This window comes from Zosterops lateralis (assembly GCF_965231275.1).
Source record: "Zosterops lateralis genome assembly, chromosome: 21".
NCBI classification, from domain to species: domain Eukaryota; kingdom Metazoa; phylum Chordata; class Aves; order Passeriformes; family Zosteropidae; genus Zosterops; species Zosterops lateralis.
This window is the reverse complement of record NC_139781.1, coordinates 5,943,063-5,962,080: the sequence shown is the minus strand read 5'-3', so window position 1 is coordinate 5,962,080 and position 19,018 is coordinate 5,943,063. Positions and strand designations below refer to the sequence as shown.

The window sequence follows — 19,018 nt, the reverse complement described above, 5'->3', positions numbered from 1 at the left end:
TTGGTCTGACTCAGCGTGGCCCTTTTCATTTACTTCCTGCACTGGGAATGGTGTTGCAGCCCCAAATGCTCCAATCAGAACTGGGAAAAGTCTAATCCACAGGAAACAGCAAAGCTTCAGCTTCCAACCAATTCTATGTAAATCACTGTCTCAAGCCCTAAAGCTGACACAAGCAAGAAAAAGGGATTTGGATAAAGTGTTCCAAAAGCCAACCTGCAGTTTGCACAAAGATTGACCTCTGAAGAGTTAATGAGGAACTACATATGGGGATTTTGATAAAGTCCCTTATAATACAGAGTTCTCAGATATGAAAATACTGATAGTCTTAAGAACAGCAGCAATAATTCTTAAATTAGGCAAAACAGGCTTCCTAAGAATTTAAACAGACGTGTAAAGCACAGACAGCTCTCGGCTGTATTTACTTTTTATACCCTGGAGGCCAACCTCTGAAGAGCCATATGGGGAGGTAAATGTTGGCTGTCACAACTGCATTTAAGATAAAAGGAACTAAAGCCAAGCAATCTCCACCAGACCTGCCATCTGTGGCAAGTTTGGGAGTGTGGGAAGTGGGACTGTACCTCCAGCCAAGAAGCAGAGGGAAAGGATGGCCTTCAGGTGATCTGATCACCAACTTTTAATAAAATCAGGTAATACTGCTCTTGGGAAGAAAACCATCAGATAAGAGAATGGCATTTTTGTCCCTCACTTTCTGCTGTATTGGAATCACCACTGATTCCATTTAATTCTTGAAACATGTCAACAAATAGTTTCAATAACTCATCTCCAAAGACTCTCTTGCAGCCCAACACTTCCTATGGGCAGGAAGGTCTTTTTCCATGATACTCAGTTTCAGTATTCCCAGCCTGTTGAATTTGATCATCATTTCTAGCAATCACATTCTACCTTCCTAAAATGCTGTATTTTGGGTATTTTTGTGGGGAGAGATGGTTGGGAGGGTGTTAAATATTGCCCCAAACCCATCTGTGTCCTGCTATCCTGGCTCACCCATACAGTCTTTATATAATTCTTGCCTAAACAAATTTTGAACTGATTTTTCTCTTAAAAATAATCTTTATAAGACCTTAATTGGTTCCTGAACTTCAAGCCCTGCTTTATTGCTCTGACTTTGCTAAAATTAAATGCAACTTTCCAGATGTAATTACATCAGACTTGCACAGAATCAAAAAATTATTGGTCTACAACTGGGATGAACAACTGCAAAGAATGCTTTGGTTTGTCTTCCTATACCACAACATTTGCATTTTATCATTCAACTATCAACACAGAGATCTTTCCCAGGACCTATGAACTTTTCCAAATAAACAAAAGGCACATCTCAGACACCAGGATGACATTCCCTGCTTTTCTAGGCAAATTCAAAAGATAATTTTAGTTTTCATGAATTAACTTGTCATTCCTGGTGGAAGTTTTTAACTGATGTTTTTAAAAGCAACCAAACAACCCAAAATAATAAGTATTATTCTTAGAAAGGCCAAGTAGCTTATAAATCTTTGCCAAACTATAAACACTGAAAGGAAGCCCAGGATGAACTTGCTGTGTAACACACAGAAAACACCTGACACACACAATTGTCTGCTATAAATAATGATAAATGTTAAAAGATGTTATTTTCCACTAGAACTGGAACAAAGAGATGTAAAGAATCCCAGCAATGGGGGCACAGTTGGACTTTGCTGACCATATTAGGCAGTTTCATACCCACAGGAATGAGCCTTTCCAACACTACCAGTACCTAACAGCTCCCTGGACTCCTCTCAGCTCTACATCCATGTTTTGTTCTCCTTACCTGTCCCCTGCTTGACTTCTGAGGGTTTCTAAATGCTACATTTGCACAGTCCTTGACCTTCCAACCAACACTCAGCTGTTCCTGACTGCACACAGCTCATCTTTACACCAGGCTTACAACTTGTTTGGGAAATGTCTGTCTTAGGTATCTTACTCTCTGAAGCATCAGAAATGCTTCTTATATTTATGCTTAAAAAGTGTTAGCACACCATCCAACAAGATACTCTACTAAAAGACAAACTGCAGACAGATGGAGAACACGAAACAAAGAGGAAAATCAGGATCAAACACTCAGGAGATTGAGATTGAAACTGAAAGACAGTGAAAGCCTTGCTTGGTCACTTGCCTGTGGAGTGTAGGGACCAGGGGTCATAGGATCAAGACTTTCCAGATCTGCCTCCTCCAGTGCTGCTTCCTTAGCAGTAGAGATGTCTCTCTCGAGTTGAGTCAGGTGTTCATCATACTAAGAACAAAAAAGCTTGCTAAGGTTGCAGAACAGAAAATTCAAACTGCAAATATTCCAGTAAAATTGTCCACATACCTCAGCTAAAGTCTGGTAACAGATGTTTACAATCTCCTGGGCTGTTTTTGTGTACTGGCTGTCTGATCCTGTAGTAGGAAACAAATCTCTTTATACATTCTGAAATTTTTCAATTCCAGCTGCTGAGACAGGTTTTGGTTACACAGGCCCCTAAATCCCAACACCTTCTGATGTAAGGAGAAATATAAAATACAAATAAAAAGAGAAATACAAAGCAGGGCTCACATTTGGCTAAAATAGCACAACAAGTTTGTTCCAGCATTAAAAGTGTGATTTAGGGGACAGGTTGTACCCTGCCTGTCTCAAGGAAATTCCCATTGGGAAATTCATTGGATCAGAGATGTGTACTGAGCAAGGAGAACATCCTCCCCAAATGTAACTGCCTCCTTCTGCACCAGATGGTAATAAAGCTTCATGTGATAGTGAAAACAGCACTGTTTAAGCATCTCTTCCCCACAGGAAATGAAAACAATCATCAAGTCCATGATTCACAGCCTCAGGCTTCAAGCCACTCTGCAGTACAGGTGCCCAGATGAATTAAATAAAGTACAAAAGGCAGCTGAAGCCTTATTTCCACCACCTACCATTGTACTTAATGCTGTTGGCAAGGATGAGGTTAACATCATCCAGGAAAGTCTCTCTGTTCTGGTATTTGTGTTTGGAGATATTCTGGAAGAGAATTGTCACCCAGTAAGTGATCAAGTCTAAACACCTCTCAAGAGTCTGCTCAGTTCAGGCTACACACCTTGCGGATGGTCTCCAGATCCATGGGGTTTGCAATCACCTTGTAATAATCAGGAACAAACTTTTTGTTAACTGGATGGTGAAATGGCCAAGACTGGAAAAAAAAAAATGCAGACAGGTTTAGAAAGCTTCTGTGTAGGATTTTCTACAGTTCAAGCTACAAATGTCATAAAACAAGTCTCCAGAATTGATTAACACTCCAAATGTATTTAAGGTATTTATAACAAGACCTCTTGAATCCAATCATTTAGGGTCAGGAGGGACACAGAGAAAAGATCTACGAGGTGGATTTTTAACTAGGCCTGTTGGTATCTATTCGACAGTAGGAACATACAATTCAAAATACTAATTTTACAAACGACTTTTCTATTTAATATTACTGTTTTCTCCACAACAAGATCAGCACATTTTGCACATCACACACACAGTCACTCAAGCCACGTACATCTGGAACTGCCATCATCTTTTGAGTCACAATGTTATCCAAAATGAAGGAAAAGGCCACTTGATCATCATCATCCAGGAGAGGATTAATTGCTTTTTCTAGTCGAGCCAGTTTATCTTCCTTCTGCAATAGAAGTAGGGGACATCAGTGGCTGACCCTAGACTAATATCTGTACTATCATGATACTCTGTCCTAGAGAGACTCCCATTCACCTTAATGAAAACAGTTGTAAATAATAGTCAAAATATAAACCTACAGACAAGATAAAGTAACTAGAGTAAGAAATAAGCATCTGTTTTTTTCAGAAAGACTCCCATGGAAACTGTTTTAAATGGTAAAAATTCAAATACCTTCTGGAGTAGGAGGAAGAACTCCTTTAATCATCTACTACTCTCCCCAAAACCTCGTGTTTTGCCCATGCACATCCTCTATTCTCAGTCTTCAACCACCCCTGACCATCCCTTCCCCTCCATTCTGACCACAACTCATTCACAGAACTTGCCTCTTTTAGCTTTTCATCACACAGGTCAAGCATGGACTGGGATATCTGTGTCAGTGAGTGCTTTGGCCCTGCAAACACACACAGCAAGTGCAGCTTGATTAAAAAGGCCCATGTCACAATATGATTTATCTTTGCTCCTGAAGCATCACTGATAATATTTCTGGCACAGTTAGGAGTATATGCTCAAGTATATTCTCAATACACACAATTATTCAAGTTCAGCATTCATTTTATATGAAAAGAAGTTATTTGTAGCAAATAACATTTCTGGCATACATCCTGGTAAAGTTGGAAAACCCTTTGGAAAGCAGCTGTGCCTGTGGCAGACTGGCCTCCAAGCCCTCCACCTTTGCCAAATATTCACAGTATAAGTAATAAAATTTCTGTTTCCTTCTCTAAGTCCAGTCAGTGAAACAGAACTGCTAAGGAAGGCAAGATGGACATTTAAGGAATATTCAAAAATCCACAGCTTTCAATAATTTCAAGATTCCTCAGACATGGATACAAGCATTTGCAACAGAACTATAAAAAAAAAAATCTAATTTATTAGGATAAATCAGGGATTTAAGTGTCAAAATAATAAAGGAAGCAGCAAAGACACAAGCCCAGTGCTGTTAGTGTCACCCTCAATGCTGCACAGCCTAGACAGACTCAGGGCAGCTAGGAGGTTTTTCTGTCAAATTAGTATATTTTGGACAAAGACCTTTCTATCAGCAGTCAAATAAAGCTGGCCCCAAATGAATCAGCACTTTTCCCCAGCAGATACATGCTCTACCACAGAATTTATGCTTTTATTTTAAACTAGCTTTCTTTCATTTTCTTTAAACTAGTTTCCCGACCTTCCCAAATGGGGAAGAAGTTTATTGTCACTAAGAACCAAAAGATGCAAAATCATGACAGAAAACTCTACTCAGAGCTGTGTGCTCCAATGGGCGTGAACTATTTATTCCTATTTGCATTGGAAGATTCATTCAATAAAGCATAATAATGTAATCTACTGAAAACAGTGTTTTGTTAGTTATGAAGGAGGAGGGCAGGACTTTGAAACATGGAAAAGTCTTCAGTCATTGAGTCACCCCAAGACACAGACCCATAACTGAACTTCAATTACCACATCACAGTCATCATTTTGTTGTTGCTACATGCTGGAATTCACTTCTTTCTTCCTTATTAATTAGTTCATTAACATTAATACAATCTTTCAGGTATATCTGGAAAAATATACGTTCACTATTGTCATCTGGCAGCGAATTTGTTCTGCTTTTACACTGCTTTTGTTGACTCTAAAAGTTCCATTGTCCACACATGGACAATGTATTAGAAGAAACAGGATTTCCCTGTGTTTTTACCATTGTATGTGGCACTGTTCTTCACAATGAGCTCCAGGTGTTCCCTGAACTCCTCCCGGGATGGGTACAGCCTCTTACGGACGTTTTCACGCAGGGTCTGTAAATCCATGGGCCTGGTAATGATCTTGTAATAGTCTTTGACAACTTTTGGATTTACAGGCGTGTGAAAGGGGTATGTCTGAGGAGGAAAAGAAACAAATGTTATTAGCATAGTACTATCACAGCTAATCTCAGTTTAATCTCCATAGTTAAACAGGCACTAATGTATAAAACCTTTACACAAACAGTTCCTTAACTGCACCAGGGATAACAGAATAAGCTCAACCCCACGATGGCAAACACTTTCTTCTACACAATATTCTCTAACACCATTATAAAAAGGAAAATCTCACAAAGAATTCTCAGATGGTATTTTCGATTGCAGCACAAAAGTCAAGAAACTGAACTTTAAAATTCTCATTTCAACTCAAATCTTCCATTTAATCTTTTGATTTTGCAAGTTTCTGGCAAAGTCTGGTCAGAAAAGATTGAGTACAAATCTTCTCCAGTGCCACATATATAAAAGCATTACCCACTGCTACATTTCATGCATCTTGTGCTGGTTTTGTTTAAAAAAAAATTAAAAGATCACATATGAGCTTTGAACATGTATCCATATAAAACTAGCCAAATTCTGGTGTCTACAACACATACCCTACTTCAACCACATTGCTTGAGATGCAGGATTTGGGTGTCATAGCTTAAACTTACATTGGGAAGATCCCTGATGTCATTGATGATGCCCTCCAGGATGGATGAGAGTGTCACCATGGGATCTGTTCTCCGCCGGTGGATGGATTTATGGGGACGCTGAAGAAACAAGAGGCAGAAAAATGAAGGCAGTTCCACGATGCACAACATTTACTCACAGAAATCCTAGACAATTCAGCTTATTAATTTTGTGGGCAGGCATGAGGAGATTGCACAGGAGCAGTTAAGGGCCTGGCCAGTTGGTACAAACAGGACTGGAGGTGCTGCAATCAGCTCAGGAGCACTTCACTCACATTGAGATAATCACAGTGCACCGTTGTCCCTACGCGACGCTTCTTCTTGGGAGGAAGCTGCTGCTTAGGAAACTTCAGGACCAGGGATTTCCTGCGAACCTCATCAGCACTAGGCACAAACAGAAAAGAAAGAACATACTTTCTCTAGCCCTCACATGAATCAAAACCATTTGTCCCCCCAGTACTGGCTTTGGTTCCATTTGCCATAATAACCAAATGCTCAACTGAAATACTGTAATAAGTTTATGTAAAGCCCTGTCACTTTATTCCTGAGACTAATATACATATGAGTATTCTGCATTAAGCTCAACATTGTTTATCCTTATTATTCCCACCTGTTTCTCTGCTTTTTCCCTTACCTCTCAATCAATTGTTTTCCCAGGACAATTTTCGTTCCTTCTACTTTGATGAGTTCTTCATTGTCATTGTGAATGACTGTTTTTTCCAGCTCTTCCTCCTGCTCCTCTGTCATTGCAACAGGATTAGAAGGAGGGGCATTTGTTTGGTAGTAAAGAGGGCAGAACTTATTAGTCCTCATGTGCCCAATTGCACCACATGCTCCACATTTTAGCTGCAAAAATAGAAGGTGACAGATCAGAATTCATATATGGGCTCCCAATTTTGAGGCAAAGCATCATTAAAATCCCCTAGTGAGATCTTAAGTACGTCACTAGAACAGAAAACTTCTCCAGCAGCCAAAACCTGTATAGATATGCTTACTTTCAAGTCTGGACGCTCTTTCAGTTTTTTGGGCTTCTTTTCTGGAGGACCCTTGAGTTTCTCTTTTTCTTGGTTCCGCTTTAGCCGCCGTAACTGTTCCTGAATCCTGCGCCGCTCCTTCCGCATCTCCTCACGGTGCTGCTCATCAAATAGAGCAAACTTCCGTCTGGGTGGGCACAAAAAAAAAAGAAGTTTTCCAGCCCAGTCCATGATTTTCCAGGTACTATTCTGTCAGCTCAATCACTGCACAAAGTTTGTGACACCCTTCAAACGGACAGCCATTAAATCACTCCTTCTCTCCACAATTACTGTGCTGGGGTTCTATGCTCAATCCTACATTTCTCCATACTGTCAGTGGGATGAAATAAGCCTGCAGGCAGAGTTAAAAAAGGGAGAAAAAGGAGATCAGGAGAGCCTTACATGAACTCTTCATCCTTGGTGGTGCGTATGCGGCAGTAGGCGTCGATGACAGCGGGTTTCCGGACTGTCTCACACCTCACATATTCCTTCCCATCCTCGTCCCGGAACGTGCGGTAGATCTTGAGGCGGCGGCCGGTGGCAGAGGAGTTCAGGCTGGTCACAGAGGCAGTGTCATCATCCTTGTGACAGTTTGCTGAGGCTGCTGAAGCTGTTGCCACAAGAAAATGTTTTATTTGCTTCTAATTTTTTTTCCGCGCTGTAGATCATTTAACCATCAGTTAAATACAGCAGAGTTTTGGTGTAAAAACTTCATGAAAACCTAACAGAAATCTTTCCCTTGCTTGTTCATGTCCTCTTATCGTGACATGAAATTGAGCTGAAACAAAGATACCTAATTATTCACATAGATTGTAAAGCCAGAAGGTGCAGCTACAGAGGACCCATAGGTGCAACCTGCAATGCAGTTGCATTCTGGCCCTGCAGATGGATTAGTTACAGTGCTTTTCATCATAGGTATGGTTATCTGGCAGAAACAGAGGGTCAAGAATTATCCAGTTTTCCAAGGAGTGTCCCAACCAGTGTGTCAAATGACCACAGAATCTTTCCATCACCGTTCATAATTCAGGTTGAGAGGTTTTGTACAAAATAACACTGGATATCTTTTCATGAGGTATAATCATCAAAAATCTTCCACATATATCCCTTATAAATGATTCCAGTAACTATTTATTAGTGATTTATTCCCAATTTGAGAATAGAGGGCAATAATAACATTGACTCAGATGCAGAGCTCAGCTTTGCTCACACACATTCAGCAAATAACATTGGTCACGGGCACCCTCATGAAGTTCATCCACAGGTCAAATGTTTTACCAGCCAGTCATGGACATGTCAAGATCTCTGTTGGAATGCACTTAAAACAAACACATCTCCAGGAGATACAAACCTGGCAGCTGCCCCATTTACCTCCAAATATGCTGCCACAGCACACAGTGTAACAGACACTGCTATCAGCCTGCAGACTGTGCCTGCTTCACACACAGAGTTACGTGTAAGCAGAAGATCCAACTACACAACCATAAGATGGTTGCAGGAACTATGTGTGAAAACATATTGAGAAAAATACAGAAAAATCAGCTTCCTCTGACCCACCCTCACTCAAAATAAATAAAAAAAAAAAAAAAGGGAACTTAAGCAGGAAGCAGCAGTGACTATCTAAAGAAATACCAGAGTAAGTTTATAGATCAAAATAAACAAAAGATATGAGGCAAAGAATACACTTAATATGCACTTTCAGCCACTAAGTGCTCAAGAGAAGGAAGAACCCCCAGAGAGGGAAAAGCCCCAGATAAGCATGTTTATACATTCTCCCTGTAAGGAATCTACACTCTTGAGAGGCCACACCAGCACACTTTGCAGACTGACATAAAGCCCTGCATCACTTCCCAGGCATAATTCTGGTGGTTGCAGTTACTTACACAGTCCCTTTTTGTCTCTCCTGTCCTTTTTGCCCCTGTCTTTGTCATTGCCATTGTCTTCTCCCAGGAGCATCCTCTGCAATTCCTTCCGTTCCTGCTCTTCTCTCTCCCGAGAGAGCTGAGAACTAGTTTTCTTGTTCTGTAACATATTCTCAATATTCTTTCCCATCTCTTCAAAGTCGCTGTCTTCAGCTGAACTGCTGTCTGTGTCTGTTGACAGGATCTCAGTGGATTCCAGAACCCTGAAATAGGAGGCATCCTGAGAGTCAGTGAATGTTGCCCTCACAAATTTAAAAAAAAAAAAAAAATCAGCCTGTTATCTTCCCAGAAATACAAAGGTAAAAATGATGGAAAGGTACGAGAATTAATGATACAAATCACTAGTACAACAGGCATAATATATTCCCTTCTCAGCCTTCCTTTTAACCCTCAAGTCTAAAAGAGCAACCGTTCCAAGACCATCTTCTCCAAAAAGTTGAACTCTTCTTCATCAACAGTACTTTATACCCTCACCACTTTCTGGTCTCAGGCCAGAACCAGGAATAATGCATGAATTCTTCTGGCAGTTCTGAAGAATAGGGCATAGAATTGGTAGCTGCTACCAGAGAGAGATGGCAAACTGCTCATAACAATTAAAAAAAAAGGAAAGGAAAGGAAATAAAGTGATGAACTACTGATGTGTGGAACTGCAGAACATCTCATGTTGTGATTCTACAACACATTCTACCTTTCCAGAAGGTCTGTGACAGCAAGACACTAAATCTGAGGGTTTCTATTACCAGCCAAAGGCCTCTTTATTAGTGCTCTATTTCATGGGCCCAGTAAGTTGAATAAACATCTAAATAAACACCACCAACACGTATCAGCAACCCCCAGACGTGCACAGAGCGGGACTTTTGAGGTGGGGACAGGGTGGGGTTCAAGGCTGTGAACATCAGACAAGAACATACTTATTTTGTAAGTCGAAGATGCGCTGACACTCCTCTTTGTATCTCTCCTGATGTTCTGCCACAGAGAAGCGAGAGCCACGGGCAAATTTGCTCATGGGCCCTTCCCCTGAGCGTGCCTGCTCTGTGGACATGGTGCGGACCACATCAATCACCTCCCACCGGGACAGCTTCTTGATCTGGAAAGTGGAACACAAGGAGTGGTTTTAGAGACACACGGCTGAGGTACCTGGCTGTGGATCTCAACCTCTCTCCACACGAGGTCACAGTAGAAATTTATACATCCCTTCCACCATCAGCTGCTAAAGACATTAATGAAGTGTGCAGCCTGCTCTGGGCTCACTCACCTCCTCCTCAGGCACTCCAAATTTCCGCAGAAGCTGTTTGGCATTTTTGAGGGAAAGTCGGCGCAGATCCGCGTCTGTGCCAGTCACTGTCTTCTTCACTGGCTGAGGCTCTTTATCGTCCTGTTCAGAGGAAGATTCCACCTATTACTGTCATAGAAGTTTTTCCTAGGCTCATCTGATACTTTCTCTTCCTTATGTCCCTTATTTAGTCCACCTGTCCCACCTGACTTCCCAGCTATTGCTCCTCAGGAACTATACCTTCTGCTGGGTTGGTTTGTTTGGGATCTTGACATAAGAAAATCCCTCCCCACAACCAGTGGGATCTGCGACACCAGTCACTTCTAGGAGGCACTTGCCCTTCATAGCAGCAATGAAAGCTCGTGTGGTGTTCCAGGGAGCTGTGCGCACCTGCCAGAGAGAAAATAAACAATCATAACCCTGTTACAGTCCAAGCTTTTATTTGGGAATTCTTCCAGTCATATTGAGAACTTTTCAACTGACACAATGAGGGTGAATTCATTACTCTTCTTGATCCTTCAGCAGCCCTGATAACACTTCAAAGTGCTAAGAAACTCACAGAAAGGCATTTAAGGTAAAAAGAGCCTAGTCCTGAAAGGACCTGCAAGAACAATCACCAAAGACAGGTATAAGCTGCCAGCAGAAGTTCCCAGGAAAGTTGTGTGAACAGCTGAACCACTGAATCCTACTTTAAATATGTCCTTTAAATATAAAGACCTCATTTTTCTCCTGCCATTCAAATTTATGTAGCGGTGTACACACTCATGCATCACTCTGATGATACCTCATCATCAATCTTCATTTGGAAATCCTCTTCATTCTCCTCCTCTGGAGCGAAGAAGGATTTCTCCCCGTAACCTGCATCCTGCAGAGAAATATTAGGGAAAAAATGAGAAGCTGAACTCTCAAAAAGGTTACTGGAGACAGAATTAGAAATGTCTCTGTGGAGATTTGCCATGCTGAACAAGCAAACTTCCACAGACAGTTGTCTGCAAGATTCACAGCAGTAGCAGTAGCACAGATGTCAAACTGCCCAGTATTTTGACAAACTCCATAATTAAAAGTGAACTCAACTTCAAAAAAATAATCAGTCTCTTACAGCCACCTGCTGGTTACTTTCTGCTGTAAAGCTCCAGGTATAAACATAAGTCCTTTCTTGTGCCTTCCCTTTGGTACTTTTGAGCACAGCTAATTCAATATTCAGACAATAGGTGGTAAGAATACAGTGTTCCTCTCTTTAAAACTTAACTCCCTTTTATGCAGCAGCAAACTTAGCAAGTGACACAACAATTAGAGACCTAACCTGCCTCCTTTTTAGCAGAATTAGCTTTAGGCAGAAGGTGTTACTCACCCCTCAGAGGGTGTCAGTAATTTGCCTTGGAGCCAAGCAGGATTTACCTTGAGCCGCTGCTCGGCTGCGATCATGCTGTAATAGGCACAGCACTGCTCTGGGGACACCATGGCTCTGATCTCCTCCTCTGTTGGCAACCTGAAATCCGGCTTTAAAACCCACCAGTTGGAGTCCATCCCTGAAAAATGCACAGGTCCAACACTGAGTAGTTTCCCCGGATGCCATCACAGTCCCAGCTTTCATTTCCATGTATTTGCTTGCAAGACACAACACAACTACACACAGAGGGAAGGGAATGTGTTTGTGTTGGTGTCTTTAATGAGTAAATCACTGCCCAAAAGGTTATTAAAAATGTCTAAACTGCAGTCACTTCTCACCATCAAAGCACACTTGTGCCAAAAGAAAGTGCACATTCTTAAAAACTGGAACAAAAAACCCCAGATTACACTTCAATTCTACAAGTAGATAATTTCAAGAATGGTTTATCAGATGTTCCCTCCTCCTGCTCTGTTTGGAGCTCCAGGAGCAGCAAAGGATGGCTGAGCAGCACACCAAACCAGCAGTACCTGTGCGTTTGAAGTCAGCACAGAGCTTCAGCCGCTTGCGGATGCTGCTCTCGGAGTGGGAGGGAAAGGCCTTCTTGATGTCCTCCATTCGGATCCTCCGCGGACGGTCCCTGCTCTTCCAGAACAGCCGATAGATGAAAACCTACAAAACAAGACCCCATTTGTCCAAAGAAACCATGAGCAAACTTGCAAAGACAGCACAGATGATTTCAGCTCAGATGATGCACAGCACAGTTTCTGGTGACTGCTTCGGACTTCCTACTTGAAATTCTTTGCTTCTCATAAATTTACCCAGCGAAGTTTTCCGAGGCATGTGTCTGCTTCTGGTTCAGCTGTTTTTGAGAACGAGGCATGGAAAAATTATTTGTCTTGAAAATTTGTATTGTCACATTAGAAACATTCATGCTTTAATACAGGAATTTTCCTGCTCTGCAAATAATACCTTGAGTTATAATTTTGAATTTAATTGACAGTAAATTACTAGAAATTTTCTCCAAAATGTGAAGTGGGGGATAATTATTAAATGCTCACAGATTGTCCTAAAGCTCAACCACCACAAGACCTGTGTAGCAACTCTAATTCTGTGCTGATTGATAGCACAGTGACAAGATTCCTTAACTATCTCTTAGTAAAACCCATCTAAGTATCATTTTACACAGCACAACCACTTCAAAATTTACTCTAACTTTTTTAGTTTCATACACTTATATATGATCTTGTAACCTTGTATTCTGGTAATAAAAAACCTTTATCATTTACTTATCAGATAGGATGCCATTAAAACAGAAGAGACATTTTATAAGTCTTTGGTTAAATGAAAACCAAAATAGCCTGTCTGGTTAACATTCAACTCTTGCAGTGCTCTCACCTCACAAGAAAGCAAACAAATGAAGAAAGGGAGTCACAGCAGGACAGTGAGATTCTCAAATCAAGACTGTCCACTCGAGGCGCAAGCCTATGCCATGAGCTTGCTCCAAAGAACCCCCATATTCCCAAATAATCTCTTATCACATACCTGCAGGAAGTCTCTGATATGTGTGTTAGCTCGCTTGGAGTTGGGACCAGGTACTTCATAAAGTGGGCACTCCTGTCCAACCACAAAAATATCCACTAATTCTCGAATGTAGTAACCTTGTCGTGTCCTGATGATCAGGAAATCTGTTTCAGGCATCTTATGTAAATAGATGGGGGCCCGGAAAAGATTGTTTTCAAATGCCTGTTAAGAGAAACAAATCAAAGTTCAAAAGTCAAATTTTGATCAAATCTTCTGTGATACAATCTAGAAAAAAGATTTCAAAAAAAACCCCCAACACCTCAAGGTTCATTGCAATGGTATACCATCATTTATGTCACAGCATATGTAGATGTGTAGTAAGCAAAGAGACATAAACTGGAACTGAAGCTGGTTTTTTTTCTTAAAAGCTGAGCATTACTTGTTATTGAATAAACAGGGCTTTTAAAAGGTACTCTACCTATTACACCACATCCAACTTATCTGTCTTTTAAATGTGAAAACCTCATTTCTCACCTGCAGTAACTGGCCTGGATGCAGAGAACCCAGGAAAGGAGAAGTGTGACAATAAACAGTCTCTCCATATTTGCAGTCTGGAGCTCCTGGATCTTTGCCAGGTTTCTGGAAGGTGCGATGGAGGTGCTGTTAGCTCTCAGTGAGAGGCAGAGGGAAATCACCGTCCAACAGCAGAGTCTGTATACTCACCCTTTTGTAGTAATTTTTAATCTTTGTTGCCATGCCAACCTGCATCATCAGAGGGGCGTTCTCCTCACTGTACTCAGCAAGGATGAGATCTCCATCCTTGCCTGTGAGATCCTGCGGCGTGCGCATGAAGAACATCTCCCCCCCGCCGGAGGCCTGGCGCTCCTGCTCCCTCATCTGCGCCAGGGACAAGGGACAGCCTCAGGAGAGCAGCTCCTCAAACAGCCCAGCAGCCACAGCACACTCAGGGGCAGGCAGGAGTAACTGTACCTTGGCTTTCTTCTTGATGTGCTTCAGCAGAGGCTGCACGGCGTGGGGCCCGGGCTGGGACAAGGCACCGAAGGAATATTTCTTCAGGGGAGGCCGATGGAATTGTCGGAGCTTCATGGGACCCATGTGGGTGGGGAAGAAGGGCTGGCGGAGCTCCACGGCTGGGATAGAGTGCTGGAACAGAACACAGTCTGTGTTAACAGGGACCATGCACCACCTCGAAAGTAAAACCATCCTCCTATCCTCTTAAACCTTAAGTAAGAGAGCCCAGGGATATTTGTAGGTCTCCTAGTGCATTGAAATTCAGTTGTCATCATAAATGTGCCTTTTGACAGAAAACTGCTTACTTCCATATAAAGATCTTTCCTTTGCATACAGAGATAACATCAATTTTACTATTTCAAATGATTCCAAATGATGGGATCTTTTTACTAACTAGGAATTACATGTAAAGCCATTATCCCCATCAGTGGGAGAGATATTTATTTGGAACTACATGCAGTTTTCCCATTACAGAAGATGCTGGAGTCAGATGAGATTTTAGAATTCACTGAATTCCACAAAGAAGAAAAAAATACCTCCTCACCTAAGGCTAGTGAGCAGTAAATTAAATTCATCAGTAACTCAATTAATTTTATAATATTCAGACTAAGACACATAGTAGCAGCAAAAGTACAAACTGCATTTCTTTCTCCCCTCCCACTATTGGTTTACAAAGAATGAAGACACCAAACAAAAGTATGACAAATAGGACACAGCGATATTAAGCAACTAAACCTCAGTTTGATAGGGCAATCAATAAAAATTAGTTCAAACTCCTAATTTTAATGGATCATTAAAAATATCTCTCATGAAGACTTAACTGACCTGCTGTAATCTAAATTCTGTTCTTCTACAAATCCTAAGTCCTACTCTCAGCTACAAAACCTCCTACCAAGACACTCAAGCTCTCTCACTCACAGTGAAGGTTATTGTGACTACCTGGATGATGTTGCCTCCAAAGGTTCCTCGAAGTCCCTGCTGTTTAGGGTAGTAAAACTCATCATTGGACAAGTTCCATGGATCCTTCACCTCTGGCTGAGACATGTTCTAATTCAATTTTAAACAGAGAGAGAGAGGTGTCAAAAAACCCCCAAAAAACCCTCACTCCCACCTCATCATTCCTAACCCTGGAGATGATGCTAAAGTTTATGCTGACCTGCTGTGGCTCTTCCTTGATGACACCTGTTTTTCCCAACAGGATCCGACTCTTCTTTAGAGAAGATTCTTTCTTGTTCTCCTTGGATGGAGAGTTCAAAGTCATCTCTTCCTTTTCATCAGGAATTTCTAAAAGCACAAGTTTACATCCCTACCTTCCCTCTTCAAACCAACATGAATGCAAGTCAAATTAAGACAATCACTCCTAAAGCACATCAAGAGTCAGATCAATCATGTTAAATTTAACTTTCAAGGCATAAATTTTTGCTTTCCTGTCAGTGCATTTAACTTGGAAGGTGGATGTGTACACCACACCAATAAAGGTTATTAGCACTGGCACCTCCTGCTTAGGCCTTTGACTCGCAAATTAACTTCAAAGCCCAAAACAAAGGAAGTCCATAAGTATTGCCCCAGTCCATTTATTTCCACTACAGTGTGATTATAAACTCTTGCTTTCATTTCCCCCGTCCTTTCTCACTCAAATCAAATTTCTAGATGTCACAAACATACCTAGAATTATGTTTTCATCATTTGGATCAAGTGTTAAGACAGGGGGATCTAAGTAGGTTTCCATTGCCTGATCATCCCAGATGATATTGTCTTCCCAACGGCCATAAACCAACTCTTCATTATCAATTGGGAAAATGGAGTACCAGGGCTTGTCTTCATCCAGGGAAACTGCAACGATCATAAAGTAGAACTCTTGAGAATTTTATACACAGCCTTGGCAGAAAACTATTTCAGATCTCACCCCCACATCTTACTCCCTTTACCTTCCCCATCTTTCAGGCTTCCTGAGGCAGGACCTCAAAAAGACAAAAGAAAACTGATCTTGAAAGCAAAGAGGAAGTAGAGCCCCAAGTTTGTGCTTTACCAATGCTCAGAGATTTTGTTCTATTGAAACACAGCCTCCAAAAAGCTTTAGAGCAAACAAGTAGCCCTTCTACCACAGAAATGTGTGTCACATGCAGCTATTCATGGGCCATTACCTTGCTGTTCAGGGGCCTTTTCCTTGCACTTTGCTATGCCCAGGACTCCTGCTACATTGGGTTTCTGTGCTAGAGGAATTGGTGAATTGAGCAAAGAGCCACTGCGGTTCAGACCTAGAGAAAAGGAAAACAAAAGCCAGGTCAGCTTGGGTGGGAGGGTCAGGGGGCACTGCAGTGCCTTAAACCAGGACTGGGGGGGGTTGCACAGAGAGTGAATTTCAGCCTGACAGACCCACTGCTCATATCCCAAAGAGTGACAGGTGTCATTAGAACTGGGAAAGCTTAAAAAAACACACTTCACACAGAGCTGACTGCTGGAGTCTGCAGCCTCTTCAAAGAATCTCCACCCAACACCACAGTGTCTTGTACTCACAGCTGAACACTAAAGGATTGACACTGATACCCAATAAAGATCTGACATTCCCACTAGTCTTTCCTTGTAGAAGCAGTATAAGATATAACAAACAGAAGACAAACATTCATTCTACATGAACGATTTCAATTTGAAATGCATCCATGTCTAAAAGAAGTCTGAGGTTGTAGGAATTGTTACTTGCTATCTAGAAAGAACAGAATACCATTTTGAGTTGAGGAGAAACTTCTGAAGACTTTTACATAATTCTTCCAATTAAAACCAAAAGTAAGCAAAATTCACTATCCTCTAAAAAGTGGAATTACTAAGGGTAGCTTTACTCAATATTAATATAGATGGATCCAGCATCTGGTTTTCCACATGAAAAGAAGAAAGACAGAGCTGGGATTTGGGCTTTTTTAAGAGAAGTGTCCTACTATATTTTTGGAAAGAAATCAAGTCTCAAAATTCTCAGTGGAACCGAGATTTTGCCAAAAAACATTCCCTCACAGGGGGAATTACGTTTTACATTTGAGACATGCAACTGTACATGTACAATTTCACTAACTGCTGCAGTTGAGCATGTAATGAGTCAGCTCAACTGCAGTAAGTAAAGCTGGTGTCTGACCCCTGATCACCTTGCTGGGCGTTGTATGCAGTGGCATTTCTGGTCATGCTGGATGGCAGCCAGCCCGCCAAGCTCGCGCGCTGCGTCTTAGTCCCTTTGTGCTTGACATCCTCCCCATTCCAGATGACATCATCCTCCCACTGGAGCTGTGTCACCATGAGGAAGTGCTCATCAGCTAGCAGATCATCCTTCTCCTTTGTTGACTCTGCATCCTGGAAGGGAGTAATAACTGTTGGAAGATCTGACTTGAGAGACATCCTTTCAAACTAGCGGAGGAAAATTCAAAGTCTCATTTTGCATGATGCACAACAATCCACCAGCCCACCACCAGATCCTCATTATAGAGCAATCCCCACGTCCATCTCCACACTTTTCCCCACGGTTCCCCTCTCACCCCCTCATCTGTGTGTCCTTTATCCTCCTGCTCGCTCTTCTCCTTCAGCTTGAAGCCATAATCAAAGCCACTGCCATCCTCGGGGATGCCCAGCATGTCGTACCAGAGCTGGGCGGGGCCATAGCGCCACTCGGCCACCTTGGGCTTCGTGTCTGTCACCTTGTCTATGTCACCAGTCGACTGGGAAAACTTGGACTCCACAGGGGCCATCATGGTAATCTGAAGCACAGCAAAGGAGGGAACAGTTACACTGGAGGATTTATCCAAGTGTCAGTAAGGGGTGTCTTCCTCCCAAGTTTCCCAGCTTATTCTCATAGAAGAAAAGTGTTTCTAAGAAGTTTTTTTCCATACTTACTAGCTGCCTCAAGAATGTTCTGCAATTAGACTTCCAAGAACACAGAGATTTCTTCTTGATACAAAGAGGGAAAGCTCTCCTACTGATCCTGTACCATGGATGCATCCTTCTCAGTAAGAACCAATCACCTCAAGTCACTGACTAGTAATTGGAGAAGAGCTGCTGCCCAGCTGGAGTACAGGCCAACTCTGTTCTCCACTTTTGTTTTGAGGGAAAAGCTCCTTCTTCTAAAATCTGCTGTCCAATCCACTACTACCCCCAGCACTAGCTGGTGACCCTCTCTAAGTCTCAGATATCCCACCTCATCATCTGAAAGGCACTGCTCAGGAGGGGGAGGAGCAGCAAACTCATACTCCCAAGGAGATTTGCCTTCCACTCCACTCTCAGCCACAACTTCACCCTCCTGTATCTGCACTTCCTGAGCCAACTCCCGATGCTTCTTCTTGCGCTTCCTCCGGGCGCTTCGCCAGACCGACGGCACATTCTTCCCAGGGCCAAACAGACGCAGGAAACGCAGCACCTGCAACAGGAAAAAAACAGGGGATCAGATTAAGAGACACCTGAGTGGAATGCCTGCCCTCACCTGAAGAACAGTAATGCAAGACAGCACTCTGCAATTCAGAAGCTTGGCCTGTAGTACAATCCCATTTCCCAACACAATCAACAATCTCTTGGTTATACTTGAAAAACAAGTTTCTGATCCTTCTGTTTGATGGATCCCTCCTTTTCAAAGGGATATATTCTTAATTTCAGACACAAAGAAAGAGGGAAGGACTGCCTTTACATATTGGACATGTGGTTAGGGACCACCTGGAAATAATTGTTTTTCATTCTGAACGATC

General features: G+C 42.0%; 1 protein-coding gene across 2 annotated transcripts in view; it reads right to left on the bottom strand.

The window, feature by feature from the left end:
- The window catches only part of TAF1 (TATA-box binding protein associated factor 1), a 28,627-nt gene that overhangs the window by 4,968 nt on the left and 4,641 nt on the right, over positions 1-19,018 (bottom strand). For both annotated transcript variants that reach the window (XM_083876473.1, XM_083876474.1), the window contains exons 6-35: positions 18,478-18,696; positions 17,822-18,040; positions 17,438-17,639; positions 16,448-16,561; positions 15,969-16,136; positions 15,460-15,587; positions 15,243-15,350; positions 14,262-14,435; positions 13,995-14,168; positions 13,806-13,910; positions 13,293-13,493; positions 12,278-12,419; positions 11,759-11,889; positions 11,145-11,225; positions 10,601-10,750; positions 10,343-10,462; positions 9,999-10,174; positions 9,049-9,290; positions 7,571-7,778; positions 7,151-7,316; positions 6,790-7,001; positions 6,431-6,539; positions 6,138-6,236; positions 5,388-5,565; positions 4,039-4,106; positions 3,537-3,659; positions 3,093-3,185; positions 2,932-3,016; positions 2,348-2,415; positions 2,153-2,269 (exon numbers count right to left, since the gene is read on the bottom strand). In XM_083876473.1, the coding sequence (XP_083732599.1) occupies positions 2,153-2,269; positions 2,348-2,415; positions 2,932-3,016; positions 3,093-3,185; positions 3,537-3,659; positions 4,039-4,106; positions 5,388-5,565; positions 6,138-6,236; positions 6,431-6,539; positions 6,790-7,001; positions 7,151-7,316; positions 7,571-7,778; positions 9,049-9,290; positions 9,999-10,174; positions 10,343-10,462; positions 10,601-10,750; positions 11,145-11,225; positions 11,759-11,889; positions 12,278-12,419; positions 13,293-13,493; positions 13,806-13,910; positions 13,995-14,168; positions 14,262-14,435; positions 15,243-15,350; positions 15,460-15,587; positions 15,969-16,136; positions 16,448-16,561; positions 17,438-17,639; positions 17,822-18,040; positions 18,478-18,696 (4,380 nt within the window). The remainder of the gene's footprint in view (positions 1-2,152; positions 2,270-2,347; positions 2,416-2,931; positions 3,017-3,092; positions 3,186-3,536; positions 3,660-4,038; positions 4,107-5,387; positions 5,566-6,137; positions 6,237-6,430; positions 6,540-6,789; positions 7,002-7,150; positions 7,317-7,570; positions 7,779-9,048; positions 9,291-9,998; positions 10,175-10,342; positions 10,463-10,600; positions 10,751-11,144; positions 11,226-11,758; positions 11,890-12,277; positions 12,420-13,292; positions 13,494-13,805; positions 13,911-13,994; positions 14,169-14,261; positions 14,436-15,242; positions 15,351-15,459; positions 15,588-15,968; positions 16,137-16,447; positions 16,562-17,437; positions 17,640-17,821; positions 18,041-18,477; positions 18,697-19,018) is intronic.